At 38.8% G+C, this 20,878-nt stretch overlaps 2 protein-coding genes across 2 annotated transcripts; one reads left to right on the top strand and one right to left on the bottom strand.

The window, feature by feature from the left end:
• The first annotated feature begins 328 nt into the window (after positions 1-328).
• LOC121393578 (serine/threonine-protein kinase gad8-like) lies at positions 329-2,420 on the top strand. Its single transcript, XM_041562403.1, has 3 exons — positions 329-515; positions 998-1,120; positions 2,283-2,420. Exons 1-3 carry the CDS (start codon positions 366-368, stop codon positions 2,418-2,420), a joined length of 411 nt encoding a protein of 136 aa, XP_041418337.1. The 5' UTR covers positions 329-365.
• A 9,738-nt stretch (positions 2,421-12,158) lies between these two features.
• On the bottom strand, positions 12,159-15,461 carry LOC121393577 (protein kinase C delta type-like). The gene is made up of 9 exons (XM_041562402.1): positions 14,984-15,461; positions 14,680-14,753; positions 14,389-14,550; positions 14,150-14,241; positions 13,665-13,727; positions 13,412-13,550; positions 13,104-13,262; positions 12,594-12,716; positions 12,159-12,290 (listed from the first exon to the last, which is right to left on the bottom strand). Exons 1-9 carry the CDS (start codon positions 15,459-15,461, stop codon positions 12,159-12,161), a joined length of 1,422 nt encoding a protein of 473 aa, XP_041418336.1.
• Between the last annotated feature and the right edge of the window lie 5,417 nt (positions 15,462-20,878).

The raw sequence follows: 20,878 nt of genomic DNA, 5'->3' as shown, positions 1-20,878 counted from the left end.
CAGAGGCCAGTTTTGGTGATTCTGTTGCCATGTTATCTAATATTCACATGTCACATTGTCTCATTACAGGGACCTGAAACCAGAAAACATTCTGATAGACAGTACAGGCCACATTAAGATTGCTGATTTTGGTCTGGCTGTAGAGAATGTGTTTGGTGACCAAACAACCACAGGCTGGGCCGGAACATATAGTTACATGGCCCCCGAGGTAAGAATTACACTTTTTTTCTGGTGTTTGTTTGTGAATCTTTATGATCAGTATGCAGAGATCATGATTGAAAATAGTTGAAATGTTATTTTTGGACCTTGCTTTACACCATATGATGAACTGGTTTCTTCTACTACTTGTTTTACAGGTACTTTGGATGGTATATGATTCCTGTGTGGACTACTGGTCACTGGGAGTAATACTACATGAGATGCTCACTGGGAGGAAACCCACCTTCTCCTGGTTGAGAAAGACTCTACAATGTCCAGAGAACCTGAACCCAGAGGCAAAGGACATTCTCATGAAGGTGAGTATAGGATGGAAAGAGCTATATGGGAAGATTATTAAAGGGGATATAAACCCAAAAAAGAATAGATGTAAATATACTCAGTGAGAATGTTTGCAATTTACATGAATTTTCTATTTTTAGTGGTTTTTGAGATAATAGCGGTTTTAGTTTTAGACTGCTAATGCTAACATTTCTCTTTGAAGCCTGCGTCCAACAAACCTAAATGTCTGTGCACTTTCCCTGCTATTCCTGTGTAATATGTTAACCCTGGGGTTGCTGACTATCTTACCTTCAAAGGGAGCTGAGGAACCAATATCTTAGAAACCATAACAAATAGAAAATAAATGTAAATTGCAAAAGTGCTGAAAGAAGCAATCTGACTAAGCTTGCATCAGTTCATATTATTTTAGATTCCCTTTAATATGATAAAAAAGAAACCTCTGGACTGAGAAGAGTACAGCTTCTATTCCACACCTAATCATATTGTCTTTTTTTTCCAGCTGCTGACATACTCCCCATCCGAAAGGCGCAATTTTGTTTGTGACATCAAGCAGCACCCCTTCTTTAAGCCAATTGACTGGCAGGCCCTGGAAGCTGGGAAAATGAAGCCACCTTTCATACCAGTAAGTACTTGAGCCTTATTTGATTGTATTAAAGTGGTTGTTAACCTTTGAGATAACTTTTAGTACAATTTGAGACAATTTGCAATTGGTTTTAATGTTTTATTATTTAAGCTTTTTGGGTTATTTAGCTTTTTATTCAGCAGCTCTTCAATTTGCATTTTAAGCAATCTGGTTGCTAGGGTGCAAATTCACCTAGCAACAATGCATTGATTTGAATAAGAGACTGGAATATGAATAGGAGAGGCCTGAATAGAAAGATGAGGAATAAAAAGTAGCAATAACAATACATTTGTAGCCTTACAGAGCATTTGTTTTTTAGATGGGGTCAGTGACGCCCATTTAAAAGCTGCAGAGTCAGAAGAAAAAGGCAAATAACTATAAAGAATAAATAATGAAGACCAATTTAAAAGTTGCTTAGAATTGGCCATTCTATAACTGATGATGATGATGATATCAGTGTTCACCAGAAATCAGCAGTTTATGATTTAAATGCCTTAAAAGTCAGGGAAAAAATTCAAGAACCTGAACTAGCCATGGTTCATTGGGGAGACACCTGTTTTGAGACTAGACAGTTGGCTAAATGGGGCACAAAGTTATTTGAAAGCTTTAAAGGGGTGGTTCACCTTTAAGTTAACTTTTAGTATGTTATAGAATGGCTAATTCTAAGCAACTTTTCAACTGGTCTTTGTGTTTTCATTTTTATAGTTTTTTAATTATTTGCCTTCTGCTTCTGACTCTTTCCAACTTTCAAATGGGGGTCACTGACCCCATCTAAAAACAAATGCTCTGCAAAGCTACAAATGTATTGTTATTGATACTTTTTATTACTCATCTTTCTACTCCGGCCTCTCCTGTTCATATTGCAGTCTCTTGTTCAAATCAATGCATGGTTGCTAGGGTAATTTGGGCCCTAGCAACCAGTTGCAGAAATTGGAAACTGGAGAGCTGCTGAATAAAAAGCTAAATAACTCAAAAACCACAAATAATAAAAAATGAAAACCAAATGCAAATTGTCTCAGAATATCACTCCCTGCATCATACTAGTTAATTTAAAGGTGAACAACCCATTTAAGTATTTATTGATGTCTAATAAAAACAAAGTGATATTTTAGCTCTTCTGCAAGTGATCTGTCGTGATATTAATGGAATCTTTTCTCTTTAGCCACCAGCAGATGACTTATTTGGAACTAGTTATGAAATCTTACCACCTTCTGAAGTAGAAGACGTGGGACATTTAAATAATTTGAAAGGGCTCTCGTTTGTGTGCAAGGAGTGGAGGAATATCCCACCCAATCAATAGATTTTTGGCCTAAATCTACAGAGATGACAGAAGCAGTGAAGGAGAAATCGTCTGCAGTTGGAGCATTTCAATAGAACGAGAAGCTCCAGTTCTGTAGAACTTAAATACAGAACAAGAGGTGCCTGCTAGTTCATTATTATTATTATTTATAGTGACTGAAATTTTCCATTTTATTATATAAATACAGGTATGGGATCCGTTATCCAGAAAGCTCCGAATTAGACTCCATTTTATCCAATAATCCAAATTTTTAAAAATGATTTCCTTTTCTCTGTAATAATAAAACAGTCGCTTGTACTTGATCCCAACTAAGATATATTTAATCCTTATTGGAAGCAAAACCAGCCTATTGGGTTTATTTATGTTTATATGATTTTCTAGTAGACTTAAATTATGAAGATCCAAATTATGGAAAGATCCATTATCCGGAATACCCCAGGTCCCGAGCATTCTGGATAACAGGCCCTATACCTGTAGTTCACATAGTGTATGTGCAGAATTAACAGAAAGAATATGTCTAGCCAAACTTTTATGCCAATATCTATCTATCTATCTATCTATCTATCTAAGGTATGAGGATCCAAATTACGGAATGATCTGTTAACCGGAAAACCCGCAGGTCCTGAGCATTCTGGATAATAGATCCCATACCTGTATCAATATTCTTTATGTGACACAATCTGTACAGTGTAATGTTTGCTAGTCACAGGTCATTTATATCTAATAACAGAATAAGATGAAACAGTTATTGAAAATGCAGTTTATTGGCCTCCGCAAATTTAACACAAATATTCTTTTTCCAGTTTCAGAGGCAGTCTTAAAGAAGAAAAACCATGGAAACGCAATGGAGTGATATAAATATCTCCGCTTGGACTGCCGACACCATCTTTATATGAATATGTATATATGTATGAAAATAAAAATAAATTTTTTAAAAAACTTTTTAAAGGGTGAATTACCTATTTGAAATAGGCATTAGAATTACAGGTATGGGATCCATTATCCAGAAGCCCGTTATCCAGAGAGCTCCGAATTACAGAAAGGCTATCTCCCATGGACTCAATTTTATCCAAATAATCCAAATTTTTGAAAATGATTTTCTTTTTTCTCTGTAATAATAAAACAGTAGCTTGTACTGGATCCCAACTAAGATATAATTAAACTTTATTGGAAGCAAAACCAGTCTATTAGGTTTATTTAGAGGCCCATTTATCTAAGGTCGAATTTCAAATTAATGTGAATTTTTTTACTTTTTTAATAAATTCGAAGACACTTGGGGGCAAATTTACTTACCTTTGAAGTTGCGCCAGCGCTGGCTTCACCGCACTTCACCAAGCGAAGTTTCGACAGGGCGCTGCTAATTCACTAAAATTCGAAGTTTCGATCAGGGAGGCGATAGGTAGCGAAGTTGCGCAAGCGTTACTTCGTCAAGCAAAGTTACGCTAGCGATGTCTAATTTCTTTTTTTAGATCTTTTTCAGCATATCACACTTAAAAAAGTAAAAGACGCCAGCATTTTTTGGGACTTTCAAAAAATTTCAACTTTTTTTGAAGCAAGCTCTATCTACTCTATTGCCCTTCACCTGGTCTGAGGTGGCTAAGTCAAGTCTGGCGCAAGAGGTAATGGTCAGTAAAATGCGCAAGTTAGTAAATTAGCGTAGTTTCGTCCCTTCGCCATAGCGCAACTTCGCCTGGCGTAAGGGTGCGAAGTAGCGCTAGAGTAGGTCCACTTCGCTAGCGAATTTACACCAGCACCCAATAGTAAATCGGCAAAGTAACGAAATGACATTACGCTGGCGAATTTGCGCTTTAGTGAATTTGCCCCTTCAAATTCGTTTGGGAGGTTATTTAAGGTAAAATATGAACATCTAAAAGTCGAAAGAATATTACCGACTGGAAAATTCAAATCGAATTCGACTAAATTCGAATCAAGTTTTTTTTCTCCAAAAAAACTCGAATGTCAGGAAGGCTATTAAAATATTCAAATGGGTCACTGGACCTCTCACATTGACTTATACATGAACTCAGCAGGTTTTAGGTGGCGAATAGTCGACTTTGAATTGTCAAGGTTTGAATAATCTCGATTTTCGAATTCGAATAAAAATTTGAATTGAGTTTGAATTATTTCCAATTCGAATTTCAGAGTTTTGACCAAAATCTTTTTTAGAGAATTTGATTTGCTTTAAAAAATCTGCCCCTTAATGTTTAAATGATTTTAGTAGACTTTTAAGGTATGAAGATCCAAATTACAGAAAGATTGGTTATCTGGAAAACCCCACGTCCCGAGCATTCTGGATAACAGGTCCCATACCTGTACTTCTATATTAGAGATGTACAACAATAATGACTTTGTTGTTGAAGTCCTGTGCGGGTCCATTTTTTGGAACCCGTACCCGCAACCCGAATTCTTACCCTCTTGGACCCGCTACCCGACCCGCAAGTACCTTATCTGCAACCCGGACCCACGACCCGCTGACCATCAAGAATCAGGAAGTGCTGTCATTGTAAACCGGAAGTGACATCATCAGAAGTAGGCGTGATCAGAAAAAAGGAGTAAAAATCACTATTGAGAATACCTGCAGAACCGCCAACCCGCGTCTATACCCGCACCCGGAACTTCTACCCACAACCCGCAGGTTTCTGCGGGTAACCCGACCCGCTGCAGGACTCTGGTTTGGAGAGATCTATGCAATAAGAATGACATTACTCCACAAATAACTATATTACTTTCACACTCTACCCATCCAAAACTTCTCTATGGACACACAGTCTGTATAATGGAAATTTGAACTTTAACTGGCAAAATAAAGCTCCAAGACTATCATGCAAACTTCTGTATACAGGCAGTGGCGTAACTACCGGGGGAGCAGGGGGTGCAATTGGGCCAGGGCCCGCACCCCCGCAGGGCCCCCCGGCAGTCACGCGCCCGGCTGCAGCGCCGCACGGAAGAGGGTGGGGGCGGGGGCGGGGCCCGCCCCCACCTAGTTCCGTCTCTGTATACAGGTATAGGATGCATTATCTGGAAACCAGATATCCATAAAGCTTCGAATTATGTGAAGGCTGTCTCCCATAGACTCTATTTTAATCATATATATATAATTCAGATTTTTAAAAATGATCTCCTTTTTCTGTGTAATAATAAAACAGTTGCTTGTACTTTATGCCAACTAAGATATAATTAATCCTTATTGAAGGCAAAACCAACCTATTAGGCTTACATGATTTTCTAGCAGACTTAAGGTATGAAGATCCAAATTAAGGAAAAATCTGGAAAACCCTAGATCCAGAGTATTCTGAATAACAGGTCCCATACCTGTATTGGATTCCAACAAAGATATAATTAGTCCTTATTGGAACTAAACACGCCTATTGGGTTTAACTGATATTCAAATTATTTTTTAGCAGACTTATGGTATGGAGATCCAATTTCTGGAAAGGCCCTAGAAAACCCCAGGTTCCAAGCATCTCTTGTCAAAAAACAAAGGAGGGTTAGGTTTATTTGATCTCATGAAGTACTGTAGTTCACTTATATACTGACTCTTCCAGATGAGTATTTATTGATGCTGTAGGAAATCCGTGCAAAATCATTGCACTTATCCCTGTAAGGACAGAGAGCCTGTGTCTGTGTGCTGTAAGCTGTTACCTAGCAACAAGCTATTCAGTGCAGTAGGAAGTGACACAGCAGCTAAGGAGTGGCAGGCAGGAAAAGGAAGTCACAGAGACTGGCAAAAGAAGAAAGCCTGGCATAGAGAGCCGCATAGTGGACAGAGAAGGAAGCAAGAGAGCTGCTGGTGGGACCAGAGAGCTGAGAGGCTGCACCAAAGGCATTCATTTGGATCGGGTAGACACTTTGGTACAATAATATCAATAATGTTTTAGGCCACACTTAAGTCATATTGGATAAAACTAAATATAAGGCAACGTTGATACCTCAACCAACTCCATTATTTGGGAAATCTGACGTTCATTCCAGGCCCACAAAAAACCTTTTCTACATCTCTACTCCAGTAGTGTAGTCTCCAAATTGTGTGACAACCTTATACAGATATGGAACCCATTAACCGGAAACCCTTTATCCAGAAACCTGAATTATAGGGGTCCATCTCCCATAGACTCAATTTTAATCAAATAATTAAATGATTTTCTTTTTTCTCTGTAATAATAAAACAGTACCTTGTACTTGATCCCAACTAAGATATCATCATCATCATCATTTATTTATTTATATAGCGCTGTCAAGATACTGTGCCTGGAGAGACAGAGAGTGTGAGAGGAAAACAGACCGGAGGAACAACCAGCAGGAGATTCCTATCTGAGCATCCAAAGGGGTTGGTAATCGCACTGTGTGACTGACTGTGCTGGATTCACCTAAAGAGAGCTCTGAAGTATCCAAAGAGGATTTGTGAGTATCCTATTTAAAGGGACAGTTCCCTAAACAGCGCTGAAGATAAACAGGCTGTGTATTAAAGGACTTTACCTTTTTTCTTAGTTAGCTAGACAGATTGCGCTAGCAAGCAAGTTAGTGAGGCCCTAGTGCTGCATGTATTAGGTGCCCATTTATTCTATATAAACTGTTATTTAGTTTAACCAATAGTGTGTGTGTGTTATTACTGTATTCCTAGTGGGGCCAACCGTAGGTCATTCCCGGATCCCACTAGGTAGAGGCACTGTGCTAGTAAGTACCAGGTACCCAGTCTCTCCCAATACCACTGCGGAGTGGCTCAGATTTGTCCCGTGTCATCAGGTAAGCGCCACACGTGGAGTGTAACACAGACAAAGGGGTGTTGAAAGGGTTACAATGCATTTTACCTTTCTCCATTATTGCCGCAAGCATTACTTTGGTACACACTTTGGTACAATAATATCAATAATGTTTTAGGCCACACTTAAGTCATATTGGATAAAAAACCTTTTCTACATCTCTACTCCAGTAGTGTAGTCTCCAAATTTTGTGACAACCTTATACAGATATGGAACCCATTAACCGGAAACCCTTTATCCAGAAACCTCTGAATTATAGGGGTCCATGTCCAATAGACTCAATTTTAATCAAATAATTAAGATTTTTAAAAATGATTTTCTTTTTTCTCTGTAATAGCTGATAGGGAAGTAAAAGGGTAGGCGGAAGGGAGGGAGACATGGAGGGGAAGCAGAAGCTGATGGGGAAGCAGAAGGGGAGGGGGAAGGGGATGGAGACGTGGAGGGGGAAGGGGACGGAGAGGGGGAGATGAGCAGAAACGGCCTAGGGGTGCCCCGTTTGTAAATCCAGGCGTGAGGGGATGGGCCATGACGCAAAAGGGAATGGAGCCCCGGACTGTGGCGCAAAACGGGGCAGAGCCATGTCGCGCTATAGCCAAAAGGCGGAGAAAAGGTACGTTTTCAGAGGAGGGCCTAGGGCTTTTGTTAAGTGTATTACAAATTTACTGGCAACTACAGTAATAGTTGCCGGTAAATTTGTAATACCGGCCCCGGATTAGGCAGGTGTTTTACTGGCTAGGCCGGCAAAATACCGGCTGGGTGTGACTCCTATCCCCATCCTCCCACCCACTTTCTGCCCATGACTCTGTCCACATCCCACTGACTCCGCCCACAGGCCGCCCCGGCTTGCGTCCCCTTCCTCGCCGGGGCTTTTCTAATTGCTACAGAGGAAGCAGACCTTCCTCTATAGTAATGCCACTGAGACAGACTGGGAACATTTCAATTATTCCGACATCCCTGGATTCAATTTGCCTATCCTCATGTGTCGGAGCTAAGCCTTTTCCTCCTTTCATGAATGATCTTTCCATTTTATCTTATTATGTGGGATTTAACCGTGAGACCTCACTGACCTTATGCTCTGTTATGAGACTGATAACTTGCAGAATTGTTCCTTTATGGAATGTGCTTTATGATACTTTTCTGATATGATGTATCTTTTTTTTTTCTTGGAAAATGATTTAAAAAAAACAAAACTTAAAAACCATGGTACACTTTCTTAATATTTATATTTCAGGGAAATAAAAACAAGGCCATTTGCTTTTTGTGCATCCTGTAATAAGATAATAAAAATGGTCGTTTGCTAGACATTCAGTAAATACAGCAATTTACAAGTATGGATTTCAGATTAGCCAATCGGAAACTTTTCAAATGTCACTGTACTTTTATTTTTCTGTTTTTATATACAGGTATGGGGTCTGTTATCTGGAAACCCATTATCCAGAAAGCTCTGATTCACGGGAAGGCCATTTAAAAAAAAAAAAAATCACTACCTTTTTCTCTGTAATAATAAAACTGTACCTTGTACTTTATTTCAACTAAGATATAATTAATCCTTAATTGAGACAAGACAATCCTATTGGGTTTAATTAATGGTTCAATGATTATTAGCAGACTTAAGGTGGAAATGCAAATTATGGAAACATCTGTTATCCGGAGTAGACTTAAGGTATGAAGATCCAAATTAAAAAAAGATCTGGAAAACTCCAGATCCTGAGCATTCTGGATAACAGGTCCCATACCTGTATTTCTTTGTATAGACTATGAGGCTGTTCCTGCTGAATTATGCTCAGTACAAGGCAATACATACACTTGGATAGTTTTATAGCATTCCTTGTATATACCTCCCAATTGTCCTGTTTTCAGCTGACAGTCCCGCTTTTGACAACTCAACCCACAGTCCTGCATTTGAACTGGAAAGTCCAGACTTTCTCTGCACTGAACAGCCAGAAAAAAAAACAAAGTCTAACTCAATTGGTTTTTGGCAGAGAGCCCAGAACATCCAACAGGTGCAAATAAGATACTTTGTAACAATTTTGAGATAAGCAAATAAGTATTTGTAACAATTTAGATAAGGAGGTCCCTTGGGAAAAGTTCGCAGCTTAAAGGGCAATTCAACTTCATTAGCAAAACTGTAATAATTGAGAAAAAACACAGAAATATGTTCAAACTTTCATAACCTTCCAAATTTTGGTAAACATGGTAATTAGGGGGTGTGGCCACAAAATAGGAGTGGTCAAATAAATTTTGCCGTACTACGAGCAGCAAATTTATTTCCAAAATGTTGGGAGGTTTGCAATAGTGTATGAAAATGCAACGTAGTGTTTGAAAGGATCCACAGTACGTCCGGTTTAAGTTTATTAAAGAAAGATTAAAGACATAAAAGGGCCACAGCTCTAATATAAGTCTGTAAAATCCTTTGCAGTATATTAGTTTAACTGTCACCTACAGTCTGCTCCTTTTTTAATCTATTGCTCTAACACACCAGAGTTAACGCTCACTTCCTGTTTCCTATTTCCTCCTAAAACTGAGAGGATTCACTTTCCCAGCCCTGAATGGAAACAACACAAAGATGAGTCACCATGAAAGAGAGTAACCAGCAGCCATCTTGGGATAGGGCAATTGATACCAACACAGGTTTTTTTTCTGTACTACAAAATTCTGAAGGAATTGGTGCCTCTTAAAGGGGTGGTTCACCTTTAAGGCAACTTTTAGTATGTTATAGAACGGCCAATTCTAAGCAACTTTTCAATTGGTTTTCATTATTTATTTTTTTATAGTTTTAAAGTTATTTGCCTTTTTCTTCTGACTCTGCCGCTTTCAAATGGGCGTCGACCCCCATCTAAGAAGCAAATGCTCTGTAAGGCTACAAATGTATAATGTTTGCTACGGTAATTTGTATTTCTCATCTTTCTAGTAAGGTCCTCTCTCTTAGTCCTCCTTTATGTCTTCTTTATGCTCTGCTGCCTTTTTATAGACTGGCAGCACTGCAATTGGGGAAGCACTGGATTGTGGGGAAGTTGTGCGCTGGTTACATTTAGTTAAATTATATTGGTATACAGCTTAATTGTCTTGTACTATATTGTTTATTTGTCATTATTTTGTATTTCAATTCCTTAGAAGTGTATCCCTCTTATACCAAATGGGTGCAGTCTCCACGTTAAGCTGAATCAGTGGTGATGTAGTAATATACTGAACAAGCGCATCTTGCTTTTGGCTTTATGTGAGTGTGAATATCAGTCTGGGATCTTTGACTGAACATTTGTTTTCTTTATTTAGAGGTGGGAGTTTAAACGTGCTCAGTCTTTCGTCTAGACATGGGACTTCTTGTGGCATGAAGGACACACAGCATTCTATACATACAGGGAAGCTGCAAAAATGGTAAAAGTCTATTAGGTCTGAATTTATACTATTATTTTGCTTATGACAAACTCATGTTACCCCTCACAAAAGCTCATCTTATATAACTGGAATATTCTCATGTTGTTGATGCCCCCCATCAACTCTAGAGGGCACTGCTGCTCTTTGTAGGCCTGTTTTGCCTTTTGGCACTTTCACCTGGTCCCTGTTTTATTACATTCTGAAACAAACAATATTTAATTGCATATACCTTATCTTTTAACAATAATAATTCTCTGTAGCAAACTTGTCACCTTGAGCCAAATAAATAATTTACAAAACACTTTAGTTATGGGGTGTGCTAAATTGAAGAAATGTTATTTTATTCCTATCACCTCCTAAAGTTAGAAGGATGAGAAGATATTTAATTAGATTCTTTCTTCCCCTTTATAATGAGCTAAAACAAAACTATAATCCTTACCTATTAGCTGTTGCTGTTGCTGCCGTTAGTTGGAGTGCAGCTGCCATACTGCTAAACAAGTAAGCTGATAAAATATTACAGGTGGATTTTACTTGATTTACATGCATTTTCCAGTGTTTCTCTCTGTCCTAGGTTCTGCGGTCAGTATTGATCATGGTAGCTAACAGGGATAACTTACCAATGTTAATGGGGGTTCAGGTGCTTTAGCTTGGGGAGGCAATTGGCACGCTTGTATTTAGTTGTAGGCTGGCACAAACTGGACTTCACTCCAATACTTGATGCAGTTAAATAGTAATTTATTTAACAAAAAACATCTCAAAATGTAGCCTTACACATTTCGTGCCTTGTGGGCACTTAGTCATTGGCTAAAGTCAGTCTAACCTAATCTGCATCGACCTCTTTGATTGGCTGTCCTAAGATTGCTTCTGATTGGCTTGTTTTCATTTATATACAACTGTATGTTCAGAAGATCTTTAGCCTAAGACTACGTGCCCACAAGGCTACTTTTGAGATTTTTTTTACAAATAAATTACTTTTTAAATGCATCAAGTATTGGAGTGGTCTGGTTTGTGCCAGCCTACTACTAAATAGAAGCAGTCATGACATACAGGTTGTTATTCTATGTATCCTGCTACTCATTGTCATTCTTGAGTGGATCTAGCATACACGGGGTCCCTGTTCCCAAACTTACATGAGCTCCCAGTCATTATATTAAACATGAACAAGAAACAGTCATTACAGGTACTGGGACATAGCGAATAGAGGTAAAATCAAACTAGCAGGGGAATTCCCAAACCAGTTGGGGATTTAACCCTATGAGTCCCTTCATTTATATTTCTCGGAATCTTATATATTAGAAAACGGTATCAAGGTGTTATTATGGTTTTAATTTTTTAAAATCAAAATAGCACAATAGAGCTTATATTTTCTTAAATGTTTTTAATATTTATCATAAAAATCAAACAACATAAAAACATTAAAAATGGGAGGTATTTAGGTCCAAGTGGAGGTCTTTCCATCTCTTCACTCCAATTCCAGCCGGTAGGCACCTCTTGTTTTGTCTCAAGGTCCTACAGAACTGGATTCTGCACCTGTTTATTTCTTCTTTCTATTCTCTTTCTATTCTTTCTCTGCTGCTTGCTGTTTTTGCCTTACAGACACAATCTAATGAGGGATGTTCTTCCACTCCTTGCACACAAATGAGAGTCCTTTCAAGCAATTTGAAGGTTTCACATCTTCTACTTCTGATGATGGCAATATCTCATAGCAAGGACCAGATAAGTCATCTGCTGGTGGCTAAAAAGAGAACATTAATTTTTCATCATGACAAGTCGAAAAGACAACTAAGAGACAGGCTAGAATGTCACTTTAAAAAAAAAAAAAAACATCACTAAACATTTTCAGCTGTCAAAGAGCTATTTGTTCTATGTTGTCAAATGCTCAAAAGCAGGTTGCTCACTAATAGACCATGGTGAGCTCAAGTTCTTACTGTTGGTCTCTAACCTTTAAGGCTGTCTATTTAAGTCATGATAACCTGACACTTTCTGGTGGCCAATGATATCATCCGTCCTAACTTAAAAGTAAGGTTAAAGTACTCACAGGTATAAAAGGTGGCTTAATTTTCCCAGCTTCCAGGTCCTGCCAGTCAATTGGTTTAAAAAAAGGGTGCTGCTTGATGTTGCCAACAAAATCACGTCTTTTGGATGGGGAGTATGTCAGCAGCTGTAAATGAGAAAACACCATTAGATATTATACAGTGTATGATATGGAGCCATGTGTTTTATCACATTAAAGATGATCTAAACCCAAAATACCAATTAATGTAGCTGTCAATAGTCTCTGAGATATTAGACCAGGCTTCTGGCTCAACAACTTTCTCTGCATGTCAGACAGTCAGGAACCCTACGCAGGAGGAACATGGAAATTGCATAGACAGGTACGCCGACAGTCTGACCTTCAAAGAGAGCTAAAACTGTTAATATCTCAAAAACCACTATAAACAGAGAATTCATCTGAATTGTAAAAGAACTCAAGGGTCACATCAAGTTTTTTTGGATTTTGTTCCCCTTTAATAATCTTCCTATATGGCTCTTTCCTTCCCATACTCACCTTTGTGAGAATGTCCTTTGCCTCTGGGTTCAGGTTCTCTGGACATTGTAGAGTCTTTCTCAACCAGGAGAAGGTGGGTTTCCTCCCAGTGAGCATCTCATGTAGTATTACTCCCAGTGACCAGTAGTCCACACAGGAATCATATACCATCCAAAGTACCTGTAAAACAAGTAGTAGAAGAAAGCAGTTCATCATATGGTGTAAAGCAAGGTCCAAAAATAACATTTCAACTATTTTCAATCATGATCTCTGCATACTGATCATAAAGATTCACAAACAAACACCAGAAAAAAAAGTGTAATTCTTACCTCGGGGGCCATGTAACTATATGTTCCGGCCCAGCCTGTGGTTGTTTGGTCACCAAACACATTCTCTACAGCCAGACCAAAATCAGCAATCTTAATGTGGCCTGTACTGTCTATCAGAATGTTTTCTGGTTTCAGGTCCCTGTAATGAGACAATGTGACATGTGAATATTAGATAACATGGCAACAGAATCACCAAAACTGGCCTCTGCACTACCAGTCTGGGATCCCAGCTACACAGAATAACGTCACTTACCGGTGAATAATGCCACGGGAATGGAGGAAGTTCAGTCCGCACACTATCTCAGCAGCCAAGATCCTAATGAAGCAGAACAAAGATGATCAGACTACAGTAGTGCACATCATGAAAATGCCTAGAAATAACATCAAAAGTTCTTCCGTCATAGCAAACTATTACTTAGCTTTATTTATACATACACATGAAAAATGACATTTGACTAAACAGCAGGAAATTGCCAAGTCCCTACAATAAAGTCTGTACACCCACATTAAATTGATGAAGAACATCCATGCTTAGAAGAGAATAGGGCATCTCCTACTGTGAGCCATCAACAACCATATAATATACTAAATAGTATCTAAGAAATCTTATCACTGCAGCTTCAGTAATGAGAGTTCTTTAATATACAGTTCTGCAAAGGTTCAGATTTGTAGCAGCAGTTTTCTAGTAGTTCAGCCACTATTGGTTGCTACATCTGCTCATAGAAAGCCAGGACTCACCGTGCGCTGTTGACATCAAGAGGAGCTAAAGTATCCAAAAGCTCTGATAAGGTTCCTCCTGGGATGTACTCCATCACCATAAATATGTCATCCTGTAACAGAAACAGTGGGCAGAAGTTACAAAACAGTAATGAAAAGTACAGAGAACAGGGTCCCCACAACATATTTTGGATCAGGACAGGTTTCTCATGCATTACTGGGGACTATGGCAGGGAACAGATTAATACAGATATTCATACCTCCGTCTGAAAGGCAGCTTTGGCATGCACGAGGAAGGGGCAGTCCTGTGCAGCCTCTAGTATTCGCCTCTCGCTCATCACAAGGTGCGGATATGCCTTGTCCTTTTTTATTATTTTCACAGCAACAGGTTCAGCCGTGACCTTGTCTTGTGCCAGTGCAACCTAAAGACAAACAGGAATGAAATATAATCATAAAAATCATATATAATAATAAGCAGCTGCTTATGAAGACTAGGAGTGGATTAGATTTAGTAAATGAAAGGCCTCTATGCAATTAAGTACAGGACATACCGTTCCAAAGGAGCCTGCTCCAAGTTCTCCATAGAAAAGGAACCTGTTGATGGACACAGGGCTGGCAATTCCACCTTATTAGAGAAAGAAAACAGGACCTGTATTAACATCCACAGTTAAGACACCAAAATAATAAAGGGTGAAAGTGTACAACTTGTGAGTCGATTGTGAGAATGTCAATGTGCTATTTGAGTAGACAACCCAACTTCTCTTCTATAGCCCTGGCCCTGCTAATGAACAATATTATGTATTACATTCCCCATTTGTTATATTATTGTGACATTCCCATTGTCCTGCTACTTACTTGATCCACTATCATTTGTGGATTGTGTCTCTTTATTCTCTGGTTTTTCTTCCTTAAATCTTTTCACTTTTCCAGTTTCAAAATCCTCTTCTGATCTGCTGCGCTTTTTTCCCTGGTTTGGGAGAGGATCGAGTGACCGTTTTGCTTCATATTGGTCATCAGTACCAGATTCAGTCCTTCTTTTCTTATTTGAGACACTCTCTTCATCACAGAATTCCTCTGTCTTCCTCTTTCTATGAGGGTCATTTTTTGGCTCTTCTGCCGTTTGTTCCAAACTGGATCCATCACTTACTTTCCGAGCCTTTTTCTGAGCCGGTAATTTGAAAGCAGATACAAACTTTGCACGAAGGCTTCTAAGGACAGCGAAAACTTTATCTTTGAACCTCAAAACTTCGCTTGTCCCAACTTCTTCTATTTCAGTCTTTTTACTTTCATTATTTATGCTTGATTCATTGAATTTTCTTTTTTTGGAAAACATAGTTTAGTAAGATATAGTCGAAAAAAAGCAATAGATGTTGAGCACTGTAGGTTCACTCCTACTGCTTCCTACAACGACCAACATCTGAGCATTGTGTCAGGCTTCAAGCCTGTTGTTATGAGTGATGATGTCACAATGGTCCCGATCAACCGACAAATAAGCAATATCTAACCTATAGCAGGCAGGTGACATAAAAATAGGGAAACTGAATAAAAGCCTTTACAGAAATAAACGTCCATAAATAAGAACACAAATTTGCATTTTATACAATATGCTTCATTAGTTAATTGACTATTTTAATTGAGCATAGCTAATTATATAAGACTGCTTATAGGTGGTATATATTTGTGCAAACCATAATGTTATATTAGATATCCACAATGGGAACGTTTTTCACACTGCACATTTTTCTCCATGAAAATGACTAACTATATGATCTCCCCATAAGCCTCTTGCAAAGGATTAAGTCATAACAGTACCGACCGGTCCCTAGATATTATTATGAGACTGAAGTGTGAGACCCTTGGGTTTTTTTCCAGGTGTTGTTTTCTGCATATCTCAAATATTTTTTTGTTTTAGAGTGTTTTTTTTTAATCAGAAATTAGATGAAATAACTTTAAGAAGGGATTGGATGACTTTTTAGCAAGTGACAAAATACTGAAAAATAGCTTATGGTACAAGGTGATCCAGGGACTGCTGTGATTGCTCTGATCTTGGAGTCAGGAAGGATTTGTCCCCCTTTAAAGCTTCCTCTGGATCAGCTAGCAGTTATATATAGACTTAAAAGGTTGAATTTGATGGCCGTGTATCTTTTTTTAACCTAAATTACTATGCTCATGTGTAAAAGACTTTGCAAATTTGCTTTGAATTGTTCAGTCTTAAATATACAAAATGTCCTTAGGGCTCTTGACTACTGTATATATATATATATATATATATATATATATATATATATATATATATATATATATATATATATATATATATATATATATATATATATATATATATATATTTTCATAGAAAATCAGATGGCACACACAGCTAAATGCTAGAAGTTTTATTGAGATCCCCACAACATTTCGGAGGCACAGCCTCCTGTCTCAAGTGCTCTCCAAGGAAAGGAGGCTGTGCCCCTGAAACATTGTGGGAATCTCAATAAAACTTCTACCATTTAGCACGGATGCTTCTGTGTGTGCCATCTGATTTTCTATGAATATATGGATTACGGATACTAAGGATTGCAGCAAGGTTCCCAGATAGAGCACCACCCATAAATCTGAGCAGATTCTGCAATACTATATATATCATATGACCTGCTCTTGATTATATACACTTCAGCACAATATAAATAATATACACATATCATTTGTGAACAGGGTGATTTAAAAAGAGACATTTCATCAATCTAACCCAGTATTTGCAAGCAACACATTATTTAAACAGGATTCGCCCTAGTCAATGATGTCATCAATGAGAAACAATTGTCTCGAATCTTTCAGAATTTATTAAACCCTGAGGGTGTTAAAAGTATGAATAAAAAAGTACTCCAACTCAGACCTGCCGAATTCATGTAAAAGTCAATGGGAGAAGTCCCAACGATATCCTGATCTGGCTGGGTTTCGTGCAGTAATCCGAAGATTTAGTTGTTTTCGGGAAAAAAATCTGAAAAAATTTAAAATTTTTGTGCGTCGAATCCGAAAAAACTCGTATGACTTCCATTTTTTTCCTGATTTTATCGTGTTTTTTCCTGCACAAGAAATTTTGGGGAAAATGGATTGATAAATTTAAAATCCATGCAGATTTGGTCTGACTATTTTACTGAAAATCATCAGAAATTTTCGGATTTTGATAAATAATCCCCTAAATTTAAAAGGTTAATCTGGTTTGTGATTTGGAATTGTGTTTTTATGATCAAATTTAAATGGCACAGTTTTTTACCATGGACAATTAAAATGCAACCAATCATTTGCTTGACTGGAATCATTTTTCTGACCTGATACACATATATTTTCACTTTTGCAACAAAGAGGTGCTGCAGCAGGATTTTTTCCAGTGTATATGGAAAGGGCTTCCAGACTACGTTGCACAATGCCTGCCAGGGTTCTGAGAGGTGGTTGAAGCACACATAGTTTGCATTACTTGGAAAGGACTGGAGGGACCTTGTGAGATCACTTAGCTGTGCCCATTGCACCCACATGTTGCAAAGACTGTGGGCCTTGTGTGCTGGTGCACCATTTTACAGAATTACTTGCCCATTTGCATTAAGGCCCCCATACATGAGCCAATAAAAGTTGCAGACAGACCGAGTCGGCAGTTTATTGGCCCGTTTGTAGGGCCATCCGACTGGTGTCATCAATCAATGTCTTGCTGAAAGTCGGGCAGATGCTGATCGGGAAGGGTAAAAAATCCTGTCAGATCACGGGAGCATCTGTTCGTTGATGCCGTCCGGCGATGCGATCGCCCGTATTACCTCCATTTTGATCTGATCATTGGGCCCTAGGGCCCACGATAGGATCAGCCCAATATTGCTCACATCAATGCTGGCATTTCGGGGAGAGATCCGTTGGTTTAGCAATATCACCAAACGAATGGATCTCCGTTTATTGCTTTTAAAAAATATATACATTTTGGGGATAAAAGTAAATCTTTCAGTGGTCCCAGAGGATATCAATTAAGTAAAAATGCTGAGCAAACCAATCTCTGAACACTGTGTACACAAATTATGACACACACCTCCTGCAATATGAGATGACTAGGGGACCATCCACCGTTAGTGTTTCCTTTCTACAGTAAGTGATACTTTCCCTTGAAAATGGCAGAACCCTTTAGTGCAAACTCAAACGTCATATAATGCCGTATATTGCACTCAATATAAACTGTAAAACGCCAATATTTAACGCCAATACATTTAACAGTTTAATTAGTCACACATAAACCACAAAACGCTGCATAATCGAAAAACATTTTTATTTATAATTTAGCATTTATGGCCAATCATAACCGGATGGGGAAACAGCAATTAAAGCAGTAAAGGCATCACTGCCAGAAAATTGTTTTGGCCTCACTGACCGAGGGGCAGATTTATGGCCTCTTGTATTTATTTAACAAGCCGTTACCATCGTTACCACTTGGTAAAAAAATGACAGATAGTTTTAGATTTATTTACAATGGAGGTTGCGCTGTACAACTGTTCACCCAATCACATGCAATCTTGCAACGTGCCGTGTGGTACCGCCATTTTAAAATGAGGTTAATTATCCAGCGTAATGAACACATGACAAGCACTAGGTTGCAGGACTCGTCTACTTTTCTGCCTTTTTATGGTTACATACAACCATTTGTGATGAAATTGGCCTCAGAAACCTGGTCCAATAGCTCCAGAAGTCCATGTGGGCATCTCTCTGAGTCTCACTGTTGCATGGCTGTCCTTCTTCAGGCATGCCTCTGAAACAGGGAAGGAACAATCATAGTCAGTCTTTGGAGGCCAATAATAGGCTCATATCACTTATAAAGGAGCCATGGCCAGCAGAAAAACAAAGCATTATGCAGACTCAGTGAGATAGCAGATGTTCAGATATAGGGAGGCCTATTCATCATTTTTTGAGGTCAAGAAAAAAAAACACGAGTGCCAAAAAGAAAAAAACAGTGACAAAACGAGACAAAATATTTCTGCGTGAATTACATTGTTCCGTTCATTTTCAATAAGGCTAAAAAAAACTCAAATGTTTTAATGAACTGGGAAAATAAGTAACAATTAAAACAGTTTGAGACAATTCACCTGGAGGGTCATTTATCAACACCGGGCAAATTTGCCCATGGCCAGTAACCTATGGCAACCAATCAAATTGCTGCCTTCATTGTTCGTCTTGCAGCTGGCTTCAAAAAGCGAATCACTGATTGGTTGCTATAGGTAATTGCCCATGGGAAATTTGCCTAGTGTTGATAAATGAGCCTCCTACTATTGAACTTGGCCAGCTTGATTAGCTAACATTCGGATTCCTATTTTTCCCATAAATCATATTCCTGTTTTTTATCTCTTAAAAACCCTAAAAGTTCAAGCTTTATTAAAGAAGAACTCAACCCCCAATGCAGAAAAGCCCCTACCTACTAATCTAGATAGTCCTCCCTCCCTGCTTCCCCTTGCATACTTCAGTAGCCCTGAAAATGTCCCTAAAATATTTCTCACTTGTCAGTGCAGAGTAGACGCAGCGGAGCCCATGGGTGCCATCTTCCGGATCTTCGGGTCCTCTTCGGCAATTTCCGGCACGTTTGTCGCTCTATTACAAGCCTGCAAGCAAAATGAAAATCAAAAATTTATGAAATATAGGAAATGTCTATTCAATAAATGTATAGTCTAAAAAGTTCCAATAGCCAATGGGCATTTAGTCTAGCCGCATTCATTTATTCTTCGGGTGTTGCCTCTTCATATAAACAGGTAGTCAAACCTGTGTATATCTACACCAAACTAGAGGATCTCTCAATGATATGCCCACATTGAGGTGGGCAATATCGGGCTGATCTGATCGTGGGACCTAGGGCCCAACGATCGGATCCTAACAAATGGTAACGGGCGGTCGGATTGCGGGACCGCGATCTGACGGGATTTTTAGTCCCATCCGATTGAGATCTGGGCGACTTTATCGGCCCGTGTATGGCCACCTTAAATAAGTACAGAGGGGGCAGGCTGATGATTTTTCATGCACCACTGGTTACCCACAATTTTGTGCAAAATATATTTCTTTTGTGGGGAGCAGGGGACCCTGGCCAATAAAGTTATACACTATCATTGTGAATCACACCCAACAATATTTAGATCGCCCAAAAGGGGCTATTTTTAGATAACCCGATAATTACTGGCACGAGAAGGTTAAGCTCAACAAATCCCCCTAACTGCTCAGCGGTCTATTGGTTCGGGGGCAAACCATCCTGAACCCTTCACTTAAAATCTGGAGCAGTTTCCTCTCAGGTGAAAGCCTTGAATAATACACAATAAATATTTTTTTATCGCTTAATGGATCGGTACCCTGACCCAGGTACAGCCTCCCCGAGTCCGTCGCCAAGAGAGAACAGTATTTTCAGAAGTCAATCTTTACAGAAGCACACTCCAGACCTCCATCGAAGGCCACCAAATCCAAGATTCAGGTTAAAAAGTTATATATTTTGTTTATACATCTGACATACAAACAATCATCTGAGGTCTGACGCATTTCGTGTCTACGCACGCGCTGTCAGATGTATAAATAAAATATATAACTTTTTAACCTGAATCGTGGATTTCGCTGCTGCAAAGATTGACTTCTATCAATTGTGCCAGAGATGCCCTTTTTGAGTTCCTCTCTGAGGAACTAACCCCCAAATTGCCTCAGATGCCCCAATCTGACTATTGCTTTCACACAATGTAACTTAAAATATCA

The sequence above is a fragment of the Xenopus laevis genome, chromosome 5L (genome assembly GCF_017654675.1).
Source record: "Xenopus laevis strain J_2021 chromosome 5L, Xenopus_laevis_v10.1, whole genome shotgun sequence".
Classification (NCBI taxonomy): Eukaryota; Metazoa; Chordata; class Amphibia; order Anura; family Pipidae; genus Xenopus; species Xenopus laevis.
This window is presented reverse-complemented; position numbering and strand designations above follow the sequence as displayed.

Bases quoted from the DNA above. Each gene is read 5' to 3' on its own strand.
- LOC121393578 (XM_041562403.1), top strand. From the start codon at position 366: ATGGTATATGATTCCTGTGTGGACTACTGGTCACTGGGAGTAATACTA. The intron at 516-997 runs GTGAGTATAGGA...TTTTTTTTCCAG, and splicing joins CAAAGGACATTCTCATGAAG to CTGCTGACATACTCCCCATC. The intron at 1,121-2,282 runs GTAAGTACTTGA...TTTTCTCTTTAG, and splicing joins TGAAGCCACCTTTCATACCA to CCACCAGCAGATGACTTATT.
- LOC121393577 (XM_041562402.1), bottom strand. From the start codon at position 15,461: ATGTTTTCCAAAAAAAGAAAATTCAATGAATCAAGCATAAATAATGAA. The intron at 14,242-14,388 runs GTATGAATATCT...TTTCTGTTACAG, and splicing joins AAGCTGCCTTTCAGACGGAG to GATGACATATTTATGGTGAT. The intron at 13,551-13,664 runs GTAAGTGACGTT...GTCTCATTACAG, and splicing joins TCCCGTGGCATTATTCACCG to GGACCTGAAACCAGAAAACA.